The sequence below is a fragment of the Amia ocellicauda genome, chromosome 10 (assembly GCF_036373705.1).
Source record: "Amia ocellicauda isolate fAmiCal2 chromosome 10, fAmiCal2.hap1, whole genome shotgun sequence".
NCBI classification, from domain to species: domain Eukaryota; kingdom Metazoa; phylum Chordata; class Actinopteri; order Amiiformes; family Amiidae; genus Amia; species Amia ocellicauda.
In genome coordinates this window covers 24,685,251-24,706,738 of record NC_089859.1, presented here as the reverse complement: position 1 = coordinate 24,706,738, position 21,488 = coordinate 24,685,251, and the positions used below count along the sequence as shown (strand labels likewise).

The 21,488-nt window shown below is 37.4% G+C and overlaps 1 protein-coding gene across 1 annotated transcript in view; it reads right to left on the bottom strand.

Annotated features, from left to right (window-relative positions):
• The window catches only part of plcl2 (phospholipase C like 2), an 82,376-nt gene that overhangs the window by 14,936 nt on the left and 45,952 nt on the right, over nucleotides 1-21,488 (bottom strand). Inside the window, exons 2-3 of the mRNA XM_066715690.1 lie at nucleotides 15,339-17,825; nucleotides 10,234-10,437 (exon numbers count right to left, since the gene is read on the bottom strand). Of these exons, the coding sequence (XP_066571787.1) occupies nucleotides 10,234-10,437; nucleotides 15,339-17,825 (2,691 nt within the window). The remainder of the gene's footprint in view (nucleotides 1-10,233; nucleotides 10,438-15,338; nucleotides 17,826-21,488) is intronic.

The following is a 21,488-nucleotide window of genomic DNA, read 5'->3' as shown; positions in this document are numbered from 1 at the left end:
GCTTTCAAAAATAGAAACTGCTAATAGATCTTCCTTCCCTACATTACAGACTACACTGCTAAAAAAAAAAAAAAAAGTCAATAGAAACTCAATTTCAACAAGCACAGTCAAAAGGATAGTCACAATTAATCCCAGATGAATCATAGAAAAAGTTAGATCTTCCGATTGCGGACTGCATTACACTGCATTTTCAATTGTTCAGCACGGATAACATAGCTTTCTTTAAGTGTCTCAGGCAGTGAAAATCATTTAATGTACAGAGAAAGAAATATACCAATTGCACTGTTGTTAATATCGATAGGAATACTGTACACGGATTTAAATTGGATTACTCTAGATAGACATTCCCCTTTTTCTGCCGTGATACTCCTATTCAGAATTCAGATTTAGCCAGTATAGTATGACTAAATTTGTTTCCCCAGATTGTATGGTAAGCACTGTCTCTCTTTACTGACAAATTTATGAGTAAAAACAGATTGCACTTTCCACTGCTTAACTTTGGCTTAAAGTTTTGAGAACCCTGCAATGTAAAAAACAAAAAGCAGTTGTTTATCTTGTGTCCACTGGTGATGAGGATTATATAACCTATAAACTAAATCAATTTCATATCTGCTCATTAACACCTACATGCAGATCACGATGTGCCATTTCGGTTTTATTTCGCCCTTAAATTTGTGAACTCTACAGATAAATTTAGCGTTGCTCGTACAAACTCATTAAACAAACTAATATTTTGTGTCCGAAATCTGCATATTTGAAATCATCAGTAAACATATGGACAATAGTTGTTAAATCTTGTCAGTTGTAGAAAATAAGCCAATAGCATCAGTGGATCTGAGAGAGAGAAAGAGAGAGAGAGATAGCACTTCATCCTGGCCATTCAAAGGTATACAGAACTAAAATCAAACTAAAGAAACACATGCCATCAATTGTCACTGGCACTAGACAGGAAAATGGAAAAGTAACCTGACAAAATTACATCCAGTTTCAAGACTGTATTGCACGTCTCAGAAAACCTAATCCAAGGACCTGCAAATTGCACAAATACTGTTCAATTTTCTTACAAAATTGGGATTACTTACAAAGCACCTTTCCATTTTGTCTTGGACAATCCTGGAGAGAAGCAGGAAATGTGAACATCCCGATAGTGAAGTGCCTCTGCATTAAGTGATTTGTAGAATATTGCAGGCTAGTTCACCTGAAGTGAAACAATGCTGTAGAGATGATGGAACGGTGTGAATCTAAGAATAACACTTGACGCATCCAAGTGGTTCATCCATTTTAAAACTAAGCTGACCTTTCCTCATGGTCTGCCTGGAAGAGGCACTTTTATACACTTCTCAAGATAACTATTTTTTTAAAAAGCTTCCATCAGCTCTGTACCATTCACCTTCCTTCCTGTCCATAAATACTAGTAAATACCCAATCCTTCCCAAAATTCATTGCATTGGAAAATAAAGCTATGTAAAAGCGACCATGAAGCTTGTGATACTTACTGCTGTAAAGATTTTGCTCCACATTTATATGTATGTATGTATGTATGTATGTATGTATGTATGTATGTAAGCCATTCGAACCAAAATGTTTGTTTCTTACATCTGTTTGGGGATCTGACACAGTAAGCACACCTGCAAATTCAGACAGAGACTGCAGATCTCATTCATAATAATAATAATAGTAATAGTATTTATTGATTAGCAGACGCCCTTGTCCAGGGCGACTTACAAAATAAGTCTTATGCTACAACTGGAACCGTATGAATGAAAGAGCACATCGCACACCAAGGCATTTCCATACAATAGACAAATAGACAGAAACCTGATGATATGTGGCTAAACCAACTGATAAATATGAAAAGAAACAAATGAGACTGACTGTCAAATGAGACTCAACCCGCACCCCACTGTCTTCCAGCATTCATCAATGTCCAATTCTGAGTGAAGTGCAAGAGGAGTGACCCTCAGAGAAGACGACCCTCACACTTCAGAGATTGTGTGATCACGCCGTGTCTAACTGATGTCATGCCAACAGTGCATGCAGTGTCTATTAATAACACCTCTGCTTTCAATTTCAATCTCATGTCCATACTCTTGGTGCCAATTAACAAACATTTTTCTATATTATGCATATTCAGAAATGGGGAGTATTTGTTTATTTTATGTAATATATATTATTGTCCATAATCCTGCTTTTCTGAGTGTTTTTCTCCTCAACTATACAATTAAAAGCTTAAATTCTAAAACAAAAAGGTTTGGAACAACAGTTTACAGTCATACAGTATTAAAATGCATTAAAGTCTTGAAAAATATATTTGCAGCTAATTCAAGAACAGCAGATTGGTCCTATATGCACAATTGCTGATAGTTTGTGTGATAGTGTGTGTGTGTGTGTGTGTTTTCTGTTTATTAACTTTTCCTATTGGCATCTGAAATTAAGGACAGCTGCAATTCTGAAGGCCTCGAGAATCCATTTACACTTTTCATCTTTAAAAAAGTATTCAAAGTATGCACATGTGATGCCAGGAGTCTGTAGAAATCTCCCAACAGACGCAAACAAAGGGACAGCTGTTTACAATTTCATATCCACTTCCGCATCATACGGAGGCTCGGACAAACTGGAGACGCTTTCCGTAATGTTATCAATAGTAAAGTTTGTAGAAATTCGTAAACGCCATTTTCATAATATGCAACTTTGTAATCTACGGCTTCCTCTTCTTGAGCTGCATCTACATATAATAAAATGATGTTAGAACAATGTCATGCTTTTGAACCCCCTGGTTTATATGAGTGACAGTAATGACTGCAAGACTAAAGTGAGAGATTGCAAAACCTTGCAGGATTTCAATAACTGACAATAGCTTTCACAATTTATAAGCTATGTGGATTCCTCTTTTAAACAAATAAGATACAAGAACACATTCTTATATAAAATATGAATGCTTCCTTTATTTTAACCAGGAACAGTAAAGCTTGACAATATTTAAAACTGTACATCCCAAAACTAAAGAAATAGCACTGATAAAAACTGAGACTTCAACTCTGTTATAAAATCAGCAACATTTAAAGGGTTTCAGACTCGACAAATCATAGATCTGATTGATATTCAATGTATCATTTGTTAGGAAATATAGCCTGAGCACATGAGAGGTTTAAAAATGATGAACTGTTAGTATAATATTACAAACCATCTAATGGAGATATTCAATTCCAGTTCTAGTTGTTCACTTTTCTATTTTTCCAATCAAGCCGCGTCCTCTATTGTTGTTTATGCTACGAAAATAAATAAGTAACGCAAACAGCACGAATCATCTTATCCCTGCTTTCCAAAAGTATGAAAAATGAACATAGGTCATAGACTTCAGAGTAGAGGTCAAATAGTCTTGTGCCTTTGCTTAATCCCTAAGGACACCATTAGAGAAAACTATTACTTGAACAGCAGGGACTGATTGAAGACACATCCATGCTGAAATAATGGCTTTCTGAGTGACATGCATCAATAAGTCCAAGCACAAACTCTTCCCCACACACCAACATTGGGAGACATTTTTCACATTTTCATTTATTTTTTTAATAGTTCATGAGATAGACAGGCAAGAGAGTGTCATATGGCCCTTAGTATTAAGATACAGTCAACAAGAGGGACTAATTATCTGGTTATTACCCCAGAGTAGTAGCAGTTTTTATCCCATCAGTAGTTTATCTAGAGTGAGTCTTGATTACATAAAAAGTTTGATATATACATATTTTTTTATAATAAAGGAACAAGTAATGTAAGTTACAGTTCTGCTGTAATCATTTGTTACAATTACAGCTTTATGTATTATGTACCGCGTTATCTTAATTGGCTTGTAAATTCCCAAGGCAGCTTTCCAGTTCATTGCAAAAGCAAATAATAATACAAATAAATAAAAATAGACTACAATCTCCCATTGTTTTTACAGGCCTTGTAAAAAGAATATTCTGTTTTAATTACACTTGTTTTACTGTCACACTGCATGCAAGTCGACAAATGGATGTCAGCACTTGCCAAAGTGAAACAGAAATCGATACAAAACTCATTAGCATGTGCTGTGTTCTGGCAAAGCTAACCAGAGTCCATTTACATTTACACTGAGTTCGAAGAACGCCGTTAGAGCAACATAAATTCTGCCACTGACAAATGCAAAGCTTTACAGGGTGGTGCGTGTGCATTATCAATCTCCTACCAGAGGCAAAGTAGCAGAAAAAGCTTATTGAAAAGAATTCGATGAATGCCTTTACAATTGTGGTTTCTCTACATTTAAGAGAAGTAAAATCAAAAGCTGTCTAAAAGGCCTCTTTTGATCGTTGCTAAATGCAGCCAAAAAGGAACACTTGTATCATAGTTGTAGTGAACTGAATTTAGCCAAATCGCACACAACAGAAATAGCATTGAATCAGAGCCAATATTTTGCTGTGGCCATGTCTGCAAACTGTCAAATAAGGCTGTAAACAATGTTGGCGGGGAGATATTTCTGCTGGAATAACCTGCGGCACTGAACCCAAACCTGCATAATGTTAAAATATACAAAGCTGAACACGAACAGAGCAGGCAGCCTCTACATACTAACGAGCATAACTGCAGAGCCGGCTTTACCACTAATGCCTTCGTTCGGCATTGTAACCAAGTTCACCATTCCTTTACTTGGAAGAGAATATCTTTATTTTGTAAAAATTATTTAAAGAAACTTTTACACGTATTGTTTTTCAACAAGTTTTGTGAATGTCGCTACAATTCTCACGTAAGGCACCTACATGACTTTTTGTGCATTTAAATGCATTGACTGTAACATTTGTACTTTTGAAAACAAATAATGAGACTCTCGATGTTCACAATTTTTGACTTTCTGCCTGCGGCTAATCCTGGTATACCAGATATAATATATGTGCAAATACAACCTAATTTAATACATCTAATCATATATTAATCTGACACCTGCTGTATCTTGCCCTTCCACAGGTGCCAAACTATTTTACAGACAGAGGATGCCAATTATGATGTCAGAGGAACATTAAAGAAAGCCGGGAATGTTGAGATTAACATTGCATTTTGGGAGAATATTGCGTGGGACGGTTACAACATTGCATGGGTGGTACCAACAAGGGGACAGGACCTATTTGGGTAGAGTTACAAGCCTATAGAATAATGAGTGTGTTGGTGAAGTATGACATATCCTACCATCACCAGACACCGTTTCATGTCTTGGTTGTGGAGGACATATTAATGGACAAGCTTACCTCACCGATGTCGTGAACATCTAGTTTTTGATGCCTTACAAACATACATTTACACATTCACACAGCCACATGCACACATGCATTAGCAGAACATGCACAAATATTCTCTGTATTGGTGTGCGTGCATCTCGTTTGCTTTAATCATTTTCAGATATTTTAAAATTAATTCAAAATAAACAAAACAGAACTACATTTATTTACTTAACCCTCACATTATTACACACACTGTGGTACACAAATGAGACAAATACGCAGAAACACAGTGATATATTCCTCATCATCAATTCTAAAACAATCCAGACAGTGTACAAAGAATATAATTGTGTGTGTGGGGGGGTGCATATCATATCTTTCCCTTTTGTGGAAAATAAATTCAGTATTTATCTACCCTGACTGCTGTCACTAGCACAGTCTGAGAACCTCACTGGTTTTATTTAGTGCTATCTTATATTTACAGGAAAAAAATGGCAAATCATCTCTTGCCAGCTCAATATGTTTCGTTTTAAATGTATAACTGGAATCTTCTGCAAGATGCAGATAAGGCAATTTTATGTAATGTACTATAATTAAAGATCAACTTATCTGGCAAAGATGAAAATAGGCAATATGTTTGTGACTTTTCAGCTTAACAGGTACACATTTTCTGAAATCGGTGTGAACCACCTCACAACTGTAGGCGATGTGCTAAATTTTGGACTAATAGAATACAAAAATTTTGAAATACAAAACCAACCAAATGGGCCACGGACAGGTTTTTACTACATCAGATCATCAGCAAATCTATGCCTGGATATTTATCAGAGTCCTAGATGTGCTAAAAGTCTCTCACAGTAAGAGGTTACATCGTTCATGAGTGCACCACCCGCGCTTTTGGCAGCTGAGAACTTTAATGTGCTTTCAGACATTAAGGACACAAACCAGAATCATTCAGAAACATAGCCAAACAGGGACCAGATAATTCACCTACTTCAATAGATACATTATCCTGATATGGCAGCAAGGGCAGTGAACCCACTTGAGAAGCAACAAATTCTCCTAATAAAGAGAAAGTGGTTTCTGAATTATTCAAAGGTGCAGTAAGAGAGACCCTTTTATCACAGCAGTCTACCCAGTGCTGTTCAGAGACGTGGCACATATCTACCATCACGACATTGGAATAAAGCTGCATGGCTTAGTACTGATTGAGGAATTTCCCAGGATGCCAACAATTACCAGGGCCCTTCGATTTTTAGTTTAAAAAGGGGGCTACTTCAAATGCATCAAAGTCATGTTATCGATTCTAAGATAATGCACATAAAAAACTGCAATGTATAAGAACAAAACAAAGTTTATAAATGAGAGGAGGCCATTCAACCTATCATGCTCATTTGTTCTCCATTAATACCTAAGTGATCGAAGGATCCCATTTTTAAATATTCACACATTTTCACCTTCAACCACATCGCTGGGGAGTTTGTGTGAAGAAGTGTCTCCTGTTTTCTGTCTTGAATGCCTTGAAGCCTAATTTCCATTTGTGTCCCCGGGTCTGTGTGTCCCTGCCGATCTGGAAAAGCTCCTCTGGTTTGATGTGGTCGATGCCTTTCATGATTTTGAAGACTTGAATCAAGTCCCCACGTAGTCTCCTCTGTTCCAGGGTGAAAAGGTTCAGTTCCTCAGTCTCTCAGTAGGACATTCCCTTCAGACCTGGAATAAGTCTGGTTGCTCTCCTCTGAACTGCCTCTAGAGCAGCGATATCTTTCTTCAAGTGTGGAGCCCAGAACTGCACACAGTATCCAGATGAGCTCAAACTAGTGCATTGTACAGTCTGAACATTACTGCCCTTGTTCTCAGTTCTGCACTTTTGACAATATACCCTAATACTCTGTTTTCCTTTTTTATTGCTTCCCCACATTGTTTGGATGGAGAAAGTGAGGAGTCCACATAGACTCCTAGGTCTTTCTCATGCGTTACTTCATCTAGTTCTATTCCTCCCATAGTGTAATTATAGTGGACATTTTTGTTACCTGCATGTAATACCTTGCATTTGTCCACATTGAATTTCATCTGTCAGGTATTGGCCCACAACTGCCCCCCTGAATCAGATAATTACCACGAGGGCTGAAAATATTTCCCCTGGATTTGGATTCACTCATCTAGACTACTTGGAGATTTTCAGCCTCTTCCTGTTTACATTCAGATGCTTCCTAAGATGTAATGCAAAAGCAGACAGCGGAGGGAAGAAACAGTATATAAAAAATAAAAATAAAATGTTGAGGACACTATATTTACACCCCTCTGACTAGCCAGGGAATAACAATTTTTCCTTTAATACATTCTTAGTTATGCATTCTTTGGCGACGCTTATTTCACTTTGGATATTGTTGTTTAAATTTTATATGATTGTGATTTTTAGTTAGGTAACATAGTACTGTTAGTATATTTTTCTACCCCCCCCCACACACACACTTTTTTATTATTTTTCTGCATATTTAATTGATAGCACTAAATATTCAAAAGCTTAAATTTCCATACTATTTTGTAATTTAAATATCACTATCAAACATATAATTAAATACTATGATTTATTATTTAATACCCACTCTGCTGGCTAGGTGAATTATGTAGTGAAAGATGATTAAGCAACATGCTCCACACTATCGTATTCGCTGAAGTGAAAATGTAACAGAACAGAACTATTCTGTGACAGATTGAACTGTGATTTATATTTAAACACATTTCATAACGCTTGATTCTGCCGAGTCAAAGCCCAGGGGGCAAAGAGCGACCATTATGAAAAAAGTAGGGGGTAAGTGTTGACAGGGATGAGAGAACAGGCACTAATGCTGTAATATTTTCCACACTAAGTAGATCAATGTATTGGGATTCTGTTTTAAAGCTGATCGTTTTTTGTTTGCTTGTTTCAAACAAATGCAAAATGGCTGTTGTGTCAATGTGATCAGGCGTGTCCTAGTTAGGCCTGGATGTTATGAGTCACTCTGAACCCAGGAAATGCCTCTAGACTATATAAAGAATCTATTTGCAGTTTACGCTCCAACAGTAATGTCTGGTTCTGAGTAATGACGAAATAAATAAGTTATAATCGATCGTAGATTGGTCAGACTGGTCAGACAGAACCATTGGTTTCACTTCATCATTCTTATGTCAAAAGGATAACTATTATACAACTACCATTATGGCAATGCTTGGTAAAAAAAAAATGTATTTAATTTGTTTTGTTTTCATTAGTGTGTACAACACTAACATTATAATTGCAAATTATTTACAAACAAATCTAGGAAAAAAAAAAAAGGCCATGATGACACCCAGCATTTTCTGATAATTATCTTTTCCACTCAGATTATTAAACTGTAACTGCAGCTAAGTTTCATTAGAAAGCATTCACTGTTCTGTACGAGTGTGCGTTAATCTAAAACTGCTGCTCGTGCTACTGGTAGTTGATATGGAAATGACCTCTGTGATGGTTCTAATGGATAAGATCTGCTCTCTTGCCAGTTTAATATAGCTGCTCTGAATTTTCAAGAGCTTCAGATCTGCTGCAAATCGGTGGTGTGGTTCAAATCTATCCCAGTGCATTACAATAAAAAGACACTGACAATATATTTATAGGAATGAGACGCAGAGAAGTGCTAATGGTCTGCTGTCCTGAGGTTAGCGCCAAGTCTGGAAATTGTCAGTTGAATGTATTAACCACTTTCATCTCTCTTCTATAATAAAGAAAGTGTTATTAAAATTTAAAATGCACAAAGATCACACTTATTTGAATTCTCATTTTAATAGTTTTAAAATGCAGACTTTATAAATTGATATTCAAAACCTTATTAAAAGTCTGTATTTTCCAGGAATGTATTTTGTTTTTCACTGTTTTTTTTGTTGTTGTTTTAGTTAATTTTGTTTTCCATGCACCAAACTGATGTTTGGTCAATAATTTATTGTCTTCAAGGTGATGATGCACAGGCTGAAAATCTATTGTTTCCCCCCACACACTTTCACATTAAGATTAAGGCAGTTTATCAATACGCATTGCTCAAGTGTCAGCAGAAGTGGTGATAACACTTAGAAAAAGACATGATTTGTATTTCAGTACTAATTTCTATGCATATCTGCAGGCTTTCCCTATCATGACAACTCAACAGTGTCTCATTAGTGTGTGTTTGTTGATGTTGCCACCCCCCAAATGATCCCTACCACGATAGTATGGATATGTCCATTCTGATAAATAAGATTTAAATAAGAATTCTTGTTTATACATTCAGCAGGTTGATTGATAATACTGATTGGTTCTTACATTTCTAAGGGTTAGACTAAATCGAAACTTTGACACACTCAAATATCACAAAGTACAAATTTAAATGTATTGTGGGCAGTCACTTTTCTAATAGTTATGAATCCTAAAGTGATCAGGTACAACTCCATGATTTGTGGGTGGGTCAAGGTTTTGTTGTGGTCTAGCCCTAAATGTCCAAGGAGGTTTCAAATAAGCCCACTTTTTGAAAGGGTGAAGACATCAGTATTCTATTCTCAGCCATCACCATCTTGAGTGTGAACAGTTTGAGCTGCATCTATCATCATTATTCAAGCTCCTCAGCCTTGGAATAAGGGTAGATGCCCTTATGGGGGACCTTCTTTGTGAAGAATAAAGCCCTCTTAGCAGTGTGAGGCTGGTAGATACATTTGAGAAGCTATATATGAAGCATCACATTGCTATATTTACATCAGGTTTTTCATTGTACGCAATCTATGCAGCCGTGTTTATGCCTGTTGAGTAAACGAGCTGGTGCCATGGTGTTAATTGCAGTCTTATCTCATGTCTGATGTTCTTTTGTGCCCTGCAAATGCGTTTGTGCAGCTCAAATGAGATAATAGTGTTCATAATATAAGGTTACAAAGGCTGCTTATTATATGAAAATGTAGTACTGCGGACACCAATTCAAAATTGCACAAAGCACTCTCACATTGTCTTCCCTCAGACAGTACTTACTGCATCATAAGCGGTCACAATTTTCTTCAGCATCTCGGGGATCGTTGCTTGAGGCTCCATGGTCGGATACTGGTCCTTAAGGTTGAATATCACAAAGGGGGTATTTTCTCCACTCATCAAGCGTGTGGACAGGGCCAGGATACACTGCATGAGATTGGCCACAGGAGACAGACCGCACAGTTCTTTGAATGGAACAATTGCATTCTAAACAGGAAAGAGAAAGAGATGGAAGACAACTTGAGATGTTCAGTTATTCCCAGAGGTTTATCTCTATCCAATCCAGGAGTACTGTTTTACTGGATGAACTTTTTGATGAAATAATTTTCTTATTTAAATCATACAAACATTCAGATTTGTATCATTTCGAGACCTAAAAGTGTAAATGTTACATGTATGGCATTTTTCCCAAATTCAAGTCTAGCATACAAGCAACTTTTCACAGTTTAAAATGTGAAGCTCAACAAATAATGGTGGATGTCAAAAGCCATTGTGTGCTATTTCAGTGTTTCAGGATGGGTTGTGTCATAACTTCCTGGATAGTGGAAACACATGGGACAAACTACAGAAGCACCGGATTTGTCTTCCCCATGGCAACTTGAGCCATTACATTCAGTGGTGCTTTAGAGTTTTAGCCATCTTAGCCATTTAAATTAATATGGCATTTTTAATGTTCCTTCAAAATATACAAACAAAGCACAGCACTGTATAAAAGAATAGTTAAATACATACTAAATTAATGTTTAAGTTATTTAATTTTTCATGATCCATAACTGGCATTATTGCTGTGGTTCAGATTCTTATTATTCATACCATTTCCCCAAGACATTAGGTGAATCAGTTTAGTCTTTTCCAGGGCCCTGACCATTTTACTGAAACCGAAACCTGTATTTTCTGTCTTACTTCCTACTTTTTCACAGGTCTGTCAAAAGCGAAGTAAATTGGATTCAAAAACTATACATTTTCTCTCCAAGTTTTTATTCAGAGGTGTCTGTGCTAAAAATGATCACGCCCCCCCTCCTGTTTTTCTCTCACTAACTTTATTCAGGGATACCAAATTAAAGCTCAAAATCATCACTATGACAATACCTGTCTAATGTCCTCTTATCTACAGTAACTGTAAAATATGTTTTGCATTTTTAGATAAGGGATTGCCTCCTGCTTCGCAAATTCTGTTAAAATATAAATAAATTAATTCTGTATCGCAGTAATTTCTCATTGTGTGCTTTCGTTCTGTTTGGATACATACAGAAGTCATAGTTTTAATTTCAGTTTGGCCAAAGTGTTCAGTGGAAAATGTTTGTGTAAATTGGTTTGCCATTGATGGAAGAAGAGGCAGGTCTGTCACTGTCATTTATGGAGTATCTTGTAAAAATAACATGCACAAAAAATAATAAATGACACATGTATGCATAGAATTAATATCCAGATATAAATATATATGCATGCACGCACACACCAAATATGGATTTCATGTAGATTTTTCTTCTGTTCACTCACTTTTGCATTTTGTTAATTGAAAAATATAATCTATTAACATGTCTATTTTTGAAAGCATTCTTTACAGCATTTTTTCACACCTGCCTAAAACTTTTGCACAGTACTGTATATACCACCAAGGCATATCATTTTTAACAACCCGTTATACATAAGACTAAACAAATTACCTTGTGCCGATTGTAGTGGAATAAGTAAGTTACAGTTTAGCTTGTGAACACATTCAATTCTGAAAATCACATGCATGACAGACAGTACTGTGCATTAGTCTGGATGATTTAAGTGATGCAAATGTTGGGATGCACTGTGATCAAATTGTTGGCTTCAGACTGCAGAATTATTTGGTTTCCCCTCTCTTTGAATTTGGGATTGTTTACTAGCACAATCAATCTCCCCTGTTCTTAGGAAGGAGAATAAAATAACTGACATGTACAACATTAATTGCAACATGTAAAGATGTATAAAACCCTAATTTTAGGAACCACACTAGTTCCCATTTAATGTGATTCCTATATATTTAGTGATATCAGGAAATATGCTAGGAATTAAGATCAATGGTTTTATTGGCTTATCTTCAAGCTGTCCAGACAGCCCATTGCACTTCAAAGCCAAGAAAGGCCAGAATAGTCACATGGCAGGGTGAGAAATGCTCAAGTAATATTGAACTGAATCTGCTCATGTCATGCATTCCTGAAAATGATCATCTATAATCACCCTGATGTCAGACTTAGGCTGGGATTAAATCAAAATTTTGACCCCCTTGCTAATAGAAAACTACAGAACTGTACTCAGTTGCGGCATCATTTGTACTAAGATGCCATTTTCTTCTAATCAGAAATGTAACCGCTATGATGTACAGCTTTGTAGTTTGCTATTAGCGCGTGGGTCAAAGTTTTGATTTAATCCTGCCCTTAATCAGCTTGTCTGTTTCACCTTGGTGCTTTTCAGGATTTGTTCCTCCCAGTATTATGTGATAATCTTAAAAGAGATAAAGCATACTTCAGCAAAGTCATGGGCTCCCAAATTCTGAAAACCTGCAAAACCGTTACAGTATGTACGGTACTAAAAATTATTTCTGTATTATCGGTCTCAGAATCCAAGATGTCGAGGAAAAGGACTGAAAGATAACTGATAAAGACAGAGTGAATATGAAATTACAGAGTTGTCACAGACTACTTACCAGGTCAGTCAGTGGGAGAAAACCACAAGCTTCAAAAATGTGTTAGCTAAAACATCATTAGCGGAACATCATTTACCACAGTGGGGGTAATTTGGTGTATACACAAATATAAATCTATATACAATAACATGATTATTTCTGTGATGAAACCATGACAAACTGCAAATTATTTCCCAACATATGTCACCTACCATTTTAAAATTAACTTAGAACAAACCTTACACCTAAAGGGTGGATTTTATTGGCTAGATGCCCCTGGAAAACAAAAGCCCTCCATCAGATATTAGGTTGCTACAATGAACCAAATTAAATGTTTGGGACAAATCACATGATGGAGCATTATCTGGGAGAGATATACACAACTCTCTGAATGGCAGTGATTTCTAACAGTGATCGAAACTGCTCCAGAGCGATCAACTTAAATGCTGACAGCAGCGGTGATTTTGAAGTCCCTCCTTGAGAACATTACATGAAAGGTGTAAACTCATAACTCAAAACTGTAATTCCTCAAAAGAAAAACTCGCACAATGCTAAGGAAGTGTGGATATCGGTATATACTCAGTTATCATTATACAGTCAGACAATTATACATTTTCCATCGTGTCGTTGCTGCCGCATAGACTATTTCATAACTATATAGTCTCCTTGTCAGGTTTTGACACCTGAAGGCTGACAGTGCATTAAGTGTGGCTTTTCACAAATGCTGAGAAGAGAAGACAAATAATCAATAACAGAAAAATGGCTTAATAATCTCTGATGGAGGGAATGGACAAGGAATCAGATTTTGTCATCAAAATAAAACAAAATCAATTCACCATTAAGAGAGCTTTTGTGAGTGAGATGTCAAAGATGAAAAAACAATGCGATGATGCTTATTAACTCTTTTGGTTTTCTGAATTGTCTTCCTTAACAACTGTAATAAGGTTTACAGCTGCAGTCAAAAGTACTAAGACCATTTATTGGAAACAGTGCTATTCAGTGATTTGTTTAGTTCAATACATATTGTTCATTAAATATATGTATACTTTAGATATCTTTTTTTTGTTTATGGGACACTAATTTTAACCTAGAAAAAAACATCAACATTCTAGTTGATTCCATCTCTCAGTTTCCTTACTTTAAAATGTGGTTTGAATAACAAAAAAATAAACATGAAAGTATAAAAATAAAGGTCTCTGGGTTGACTGTGACCAGAATTTTCAATGCGCCAGTGCACAAACGACTGGGGGGATGCGCGTTTGTTGTTTTCCTCTCTTCATGTCAGAACAAGGGCTGCAGTGGTGAGATATGTTAATTAATAGGGAGGATATACACGGAAAAGAAAATAACTGTCAATTCCTACATAGAAAAGAAGGTAAAGAAAAGACATCTGTAAGTTACAAACAATTTGAGGAAAACAAGGGAAATGCCAATGATAGTCGACTAAAAGGTAGGCCACAGAAATAAAATATAAATGAATTGGTAGATGAGAGAGGCTGACAGTATCTCTGTGGTGCTACAGGTACACTGGGGATTAAGATAAGAGACACTGAGATACAAAGAACTGGAGAGAGAACAGGTCTTGAACGAAAATGTTTGAAGCTTAATTATAATTTGAAATGCTACAGTAAAAGAGTTCATTTCCCCTCGTTTACTCATACTCTAAAACTACCGTTTGCCCAAAGTGACAAATCTTTCCCTGGGCAGAATTGTGTGTTCAGCTTCTATCTAAACTCATACCTCCTCAGGAGATCTTTCCTTCCTTTTGAATCTTTTAAAAATAGTCACCAATTTAAGTTATGCAAATTAAGCATAATTATGTAAAGCCTGCCATCAAATTGAATTTGTCTCTATATTAATGTCACAGGATATATAGACTCACTCCCCTACCAGTAATTCAATACACAAACATTTTTCATCTCTCTTAACTCATTCATGTACCATACCATTCTGTAGGGTGCCTTTAAACTCACCCTGGCTCTGAATATCTTTTGTTTATTTATCAAGTCACTGTGACCAGGTAAAACTCTTAAGATAACATTCAGTTTTTCCCTCAATCCCTTCACTGAAACGGATGCTAATAAAGTTGGATTTCAACAAAACAGCATGCTGTTATTGAATACATTTTCTTGTTAGGCTTGTCATTCAACACAAGTCTGCTTTGGATAAGGCTCCAGGCTCTCCGACAACTGCAGTCGATGTAGGTCTAATTGTAAATATTTATTAATTTGTGTTTTAAATGAACAGCTGAATCTTATAGCTGATGTAATCGTGTCTTGAATGTGGAATGCTCAAAGAGAAATACATTTAAAGAAGAAACCATTTTCAAGTGCATATTATTCTTTCACACAAAATTATTTCCACAATTCATTGGCTTTCATTTTCTGAATCTGCATTTTTAAACCTAAAGAGAATGTAAACAATAGCTGTTTTTGTTGGGTTCATATCCTACCTGCATGTTTTCTCTGAGGTCAGTGGCTTCCCGCAATGGCTGGACAGCAGTCTTGAAGACTTCATCCAAAGATTTAATCACCAGTATCCTCATGGTGGCATACTCCCTGGATTTCTTCCCTTTGCGCACAGAGAGACCCCGCTTGTGGGGCTTCCCTCCACCTCTGCGGTTGGTGATTGCCACATGTGCGAAGAGCCAGGCGTGCGGTAACACCTCCCCCGTGAGGGACTGCAGGGGGATGTGCCGGTAGCCGGGCTGTAAGCACTCGAATGGAATGGTATACTGTCCAATGAACTCGTCCCCAATGTAATCGTCATCCAGCACTACGAAACGCACCATGGCCAACTCAGGCAGGTTGACCTGAAACTCAAAACTCTCGTCAAAAATGGGATTGTCTCCGTTCTGGTTGACGGTTTTTGTCCTTTGTTCGGCACAGTCAGCTGGAATGCCGTGAATCTCTACATAGACATAAGGGTCCACGACATCACCTTTGGCTCCCGAGCCTTTGGGTTTGGGGAAATTCTGCCCGCTTATGATTTTAATGTGGAGCAGTTGAGGAGACACTCCCGGGACAGAGTCTTTAGTGTTGGCACTGAAATAAGACACCTCTTCCCTCATGATGGCAGGACGCAGCACGTAGCCACAGTTCCCGTTTTGGCGGAACCAACCAATGTTTAAGTCCATCATCAAGCCCGGGGTCTGGAAATTCATCGCCACTATCTGGCATCCACACTTCCAGAAATCCTGTGGGTTCATGTTGCTGGAATCTATCCTCATGGGACTTGGATAAACCCTGGCAAGGAATCTTTTATTGTAATTGACAAAATCCCCAGGTTGCTCACTGGCATTACGAGATGCAAAGACCTCATTGAAAGAGCAGATTTCCCAGTATTTCTGGTTCTGGAAAGAAACCTGAAATTCCTTAAACCCTACCGATTTACACAGGCTCACCATGTCAGAAAGGTCTTTGGAAAGCTGAAACCGTTTTTGAGGTGTCACAATTTGCTGCTCCCCAGCTTCATTACCCATTCTCTGAGACATCTCCGCTCCCTCGTCTTCATCAGTCACATCGCCTTCTGGGCTGGTACAGTTGGCTGCAAGCTTCTTGGCTTTGAGTAGAATCTTGCATTTCAGATCTTCAGGTGATGGGAGATAGCTCTCTTCCACATTGGGAGGATCCACATGGATTTTATCCCCCAGAATCTTTTTCAGATGCTGAAACATGACCTTCTGCTGCTTAAGCGAACAGTGGTTCTCCAAACAAAGGATCAAAGGGAAGTCAGATGCAGCAAAGGCATATTTGTTGATAATGTCAATGACACTACGGAAGACTATCTGTGATGTCATTGTGTGTCCCGTGTATATGACTGGCTCATTGTCGGGGCCGTCCCAGACATCCAACTCTACGCTCCGGCAGCCCATTTTCAGAGCACGGATGTAACCTGTGATATCAGAGGGGCCGCGGAACTGGTCCTCTATCAAGTAGGTGTTGTGAGATGCATTTATGTAATAGTGGGACAAGGGCTGATGCATGTCCTGACACACTTTTTTATGTTCAGGGTCAAAGACATGGCATTCAGAAGACATGAGGTACTTGGTAAAGCCATCTAAGGAGAGCCATCCTTTTTGCCTGCCCTCCTTTGATGGCTCATAGTTTTGGATAACTTCAAGGCTGGTGTCCTCACTAACATGCGCCATCCCCTGCTCTGCTTCTAAAAACATCATGAGGTCCTTGGTATCAAGAAACTCCTTATTGCTTGAGAACTGAACCAACAGAAAGTAGATCTCTGGCCTGGTGCAAAGCTCATGAAAGACTTCAATGAACTCCTCCTTTGTGACGTCACTCCCTATTTTATCTTTAGCTTTGTGAAATTCTTTGAACTTGAGCTCTATTTTGACATTTTTCAGTCCAGGATTTAAGTTTTTGATGAGCTGAACAGCTGTACCTAAGCCTATTTGCCTAACACTGTTAACATCAGCCTCTGCAAAAAGATCAGACAGCCATAAGGTCCGCAAGTTGTTTTGACTGCTCTCAATCATGTTCAGAGTATGTTTCCCATAAGATATCAAATATCGGAGTCCCGTGACCCAAATATTGGCTACATCTGCAGAGTTGGCCACCAGGTCAAGGGATTCATAGTTTTCCCCATATATGACAGAGAATGCACAGTCCTCAGATATCTGATCGTAAACTCCATTGGCACGGAAAATGTCGGTGTTCTTTCCGGTCCGCACCTCCTTAATGGATTTAATGTCAATCTTTGCTTTCTCCAATTCTTTTTTGGAAGGTTCCCATCTCAGCGATTGCATGTCTGCATCTAACAGAAAATACCTGTGGTACACTCTGGAATTGGAGCGAACCTTTTTGAGCTCTGAACCCTCCACCATGGCATTGATACAGTCACTGGCACTGCTGATTTTCTTCTCCGTTGGCATGCTGCTGAAGGAGACAGTCTTCTTCCTCTCTCTTCTCTGCCTTGAGCCATCCTGCGGAAAGAGAAGAACAGTCCTTCAGCATCGACAGTGCAATTCTGCCGAAGAGTTGCAGTATTTCTTTAATTTTTCAGTTTGTGCTAGTTACCGTCACAACATGGAATGTGACCAGGAATCATCTGTTATTAAAGACTGATGGCATATTACATTCAGCCTGATGAAGTATATAACTTTGAGATCACTTAAGGGCTCTAGATGTGCTCCAACCAGCATATTCATATGCAGTTCTGGAGTTAAATAAATTCCAATATAAAAGCAGTAAATCCAAGTCTTTCAGGAAGCTTTAATTGTTATGCAAATGTTATAATAAGATACTGGATTATACAAAAAGCACTGGTCTTAATACTTTGGGCCTCGACTCCCAGCTCAATTGTGCTATGTAACAATTCAATTAAATCAAAATCAAAAGAAGTTATAGCATTGTGACTACATGTTCATGTTAGAGTGTATGAAGTGGAAGTAAAGCTAGCGTGTTCTCTATAAGATAGCTATACGTGTTGAAACGGGAAAGACATGTTGAGATTCTAACTGGACCTGACTGCCATGATGGCTAGCTTTGGAGAGGCAATTCTTAACACAGATGAAGGAGCACAAGGGACCCTGAACTCCATTCAGAGCAACACCACATCTGCGCTTAGCACACTCAAACAATCCCAATTACAGGTTCATTTAAATGCTGAGAGACAGTGATCCCATTAGTATTTAAAGTGAACATATCCACAAATCTGTTCTAAAAGCTCATGCTTGTTGAACAGAAACCATTTCAGATTGGGTTTTTCCTTTTAAATGCAACGGTTTTACTCGTGAACAAGAATCTAGTAAACTATACAAAGCCCCACAAATTTTAAGCAAATGATTATCAGTTTACATCAATGTTAAAATAAAGCATATTGTTCATGCCAAAGGTATTCAGGAGGAGCCAATTTGCCAAATGTTTAATAGAAGGCTAATAGAAGCTCTAGTTTGTGCTGAAGATGTAAATTAATTCAATACTTTATATTGTGAGCTCTTCCTGTATTTTGTGTGGTTTAAGTACTGTAGGTACCAGTCTGTAGTGGTGGTAATGTACTGGCCTTTGGCAGTATTAAATCTTTCAAATGGAAATGTAGATTATCTTGCAGAGTTTCAATTTAATGGCTGGTCTTTGCGTTTTGTGTATTTGACCTCCCTCGATGAAAGTATGAAACTAGATTTACTGACAATATAGTGTGAAATACACGATACATGAAACTGTGAAGTCCGTTTTTAAAATAGGTTCAAATGGTGCAATATATATATTAATTAGGTCCTCTAAAATATTGATATAAGCCCATGTAATTCCACCTCATACTCTAACTGGAAAGACAGGCTTCTCGGTCTACTATGTGATGTAGTAAATGCTCAGTTTTTAATTTATTCAATGTAGTCAAAATCGCAAGTGTGAAAAGAGAAGGGTTTCATATAAATGATTTATAAACACTTTCTGGGCAAACCCTACTACTCACCATGTTGAGCATGCAAATTTAAATTCAACAACAATGACTAGAAAGGAGAGAATCTGTCAACAACGCACGACACATGATCATGTCCAACCAAAAAAGCATCTTTTCTTTCAGTTATCCTGACCTTGTGATCCAGTTTAGATTTATTCAACCTAAAACACGCCCGGTGGTGCAGTTCTGGTACGCTGCATTGTTGCCTTTGAAGAGGAAGGTTAAAATCAAGCAGAAAATGAGTCTGCTGACTAGCAAGAGGTAATTGAGGGAATTGAGAGAGCTTTAAAACTGGCATGTGGAATAAGATCAAGCATCTGAAGAAGAACAGAGACGGGAGACTCGACGGGAACAGGTGGCGTGAGCTACTGTCTTGACTTAACTAACTTACACCGAGTAAAAAGGCATTGGTTATTCATGCAAAACATTGCCATCTGCCTGAAGTAATATAATCTCTCTGAAAACAAGGCTCTTTCGTAGTTCACATTCAGGAAAGATCAGCCTCTGGCCAGTGCCAGTAAGTGTGATCTCATCTCTCTCGTGATAAGATGCGTTCGTGCCATTAGAAATGTAGTCGTTAATTAAAAAAAAAAAAAAAAAAAAAAGATACAACTTGCCTTATGGTGCATCAGTGGTCTTTGTATATAAATTGTATTTTCAATTGTGACATTTTACAAAGTACGAATCTAAGCCATCAGCTCCAGCATACCTGTACTTATCAACACAGATTATGTTTCAAGGTTGCAACAACAAAATGCATGCATTGCCCACTACTTGACAACAGATTTTGTAACCTGGTAACTATGAGTAATAATTAGAGAGTTATACAACATTGTGTTATTGTGCTGCAATATACACAGTCTTTCTTTATTTCCAAATTTGTGTGACTCAATTAGTTTACATTGTCCTTACTTGAAAAGAAGCATACTGCTTTCTTCTACATGAAGACTAAATAGAAACAGCGTTTACCATATAGACTATTATACTGTAAACAACACCAAATCACTGCCGTGGGCAGTCAAGGAGCTGCTTTTAAAACACATTTAAAACAAATGTTTTTCATCACACTGATTTAATTAATATATAAATGTAATTTTCAAGGAAACACATGTCATTGAGGTATAAATTAAATTACTACAAATAATAATTGTGAGAGAAGCTGTTTTAAAGTGTTTCACTCAGTTATGTTGTGTAAGGATGTTTATTAGATATGCAAATTCTTGTCTTGAGAGGTTTTGATAACTTACTAGATGCAATAGAGCAGTACAATGGTCTGTGCTGATTGTCTTGATGGCTCTCGAGCAGAGCTGGCCAACCCTGGCCCTGAAGATGGACAGTGCCTTCTGATTTTTCATTAATCTGGATCATGAACTGCTTAATTGGACCAACTGTAGTGCTTAATAAGTCACCATTTCCATGTATTCAAGGTATCCAGTTTATAGAGAGACCTGTAAAACCTGTAGGATTGTGGCTCTCCAGGAACATTGTTAGGTCACTCCTGCTATAGGGTCACTCCATCAGGGTTTCAATATCACCAACTTGGGGGGGTGGGCTGGGTTGGGGGAGGACAACAGCAAACACAAAAGACCCTGAAATATAACTGTCTAGGTTCTCTGACTGTAATCAGCACTGTATATTTGTTGGTGTTGGTGTTGTTGTGTTTTACTCCATGGTACGTTTTCCAAAATTGTTTAACAATGTGCGAAGGGAAATGTTTTCTACTGTACAAAAAAAGAAGATTAATCTAGGGAATCTGCAATTAAAAAAAAAAAAAAAAAAAAACCTTACGTTCTTATCACAGACCTTTATTTCAAGAGATAACTAAAAACAGATTAATGAATGGCTGTTGTGATTAATTAAAGTAATACAACTCCAGATAAGCACTTATTTAGGGAAGTAGACTTAGCTCTGATTATGGCCATTGAGTACAGATAATAAATGCCTACTGTTAAAAACCTGAAAACTTTCTGGAAACAGAAGGGAACATAGTTGAGAAAACATGGTTTGCTTAGTATTTTATAAACGTATAGCCTTGCATTTATAATTTACAGTAAGATCTGTATGTTAATCCCCTTCATGCTGAAAAGCTTTCCAGTCAAAATCAAAACAAACAATCAAACATACAAAAACCTTTAAACTGGAGCATTCTTCTGCCATTGTTATAAACAAGACTGCCAAACAGTGG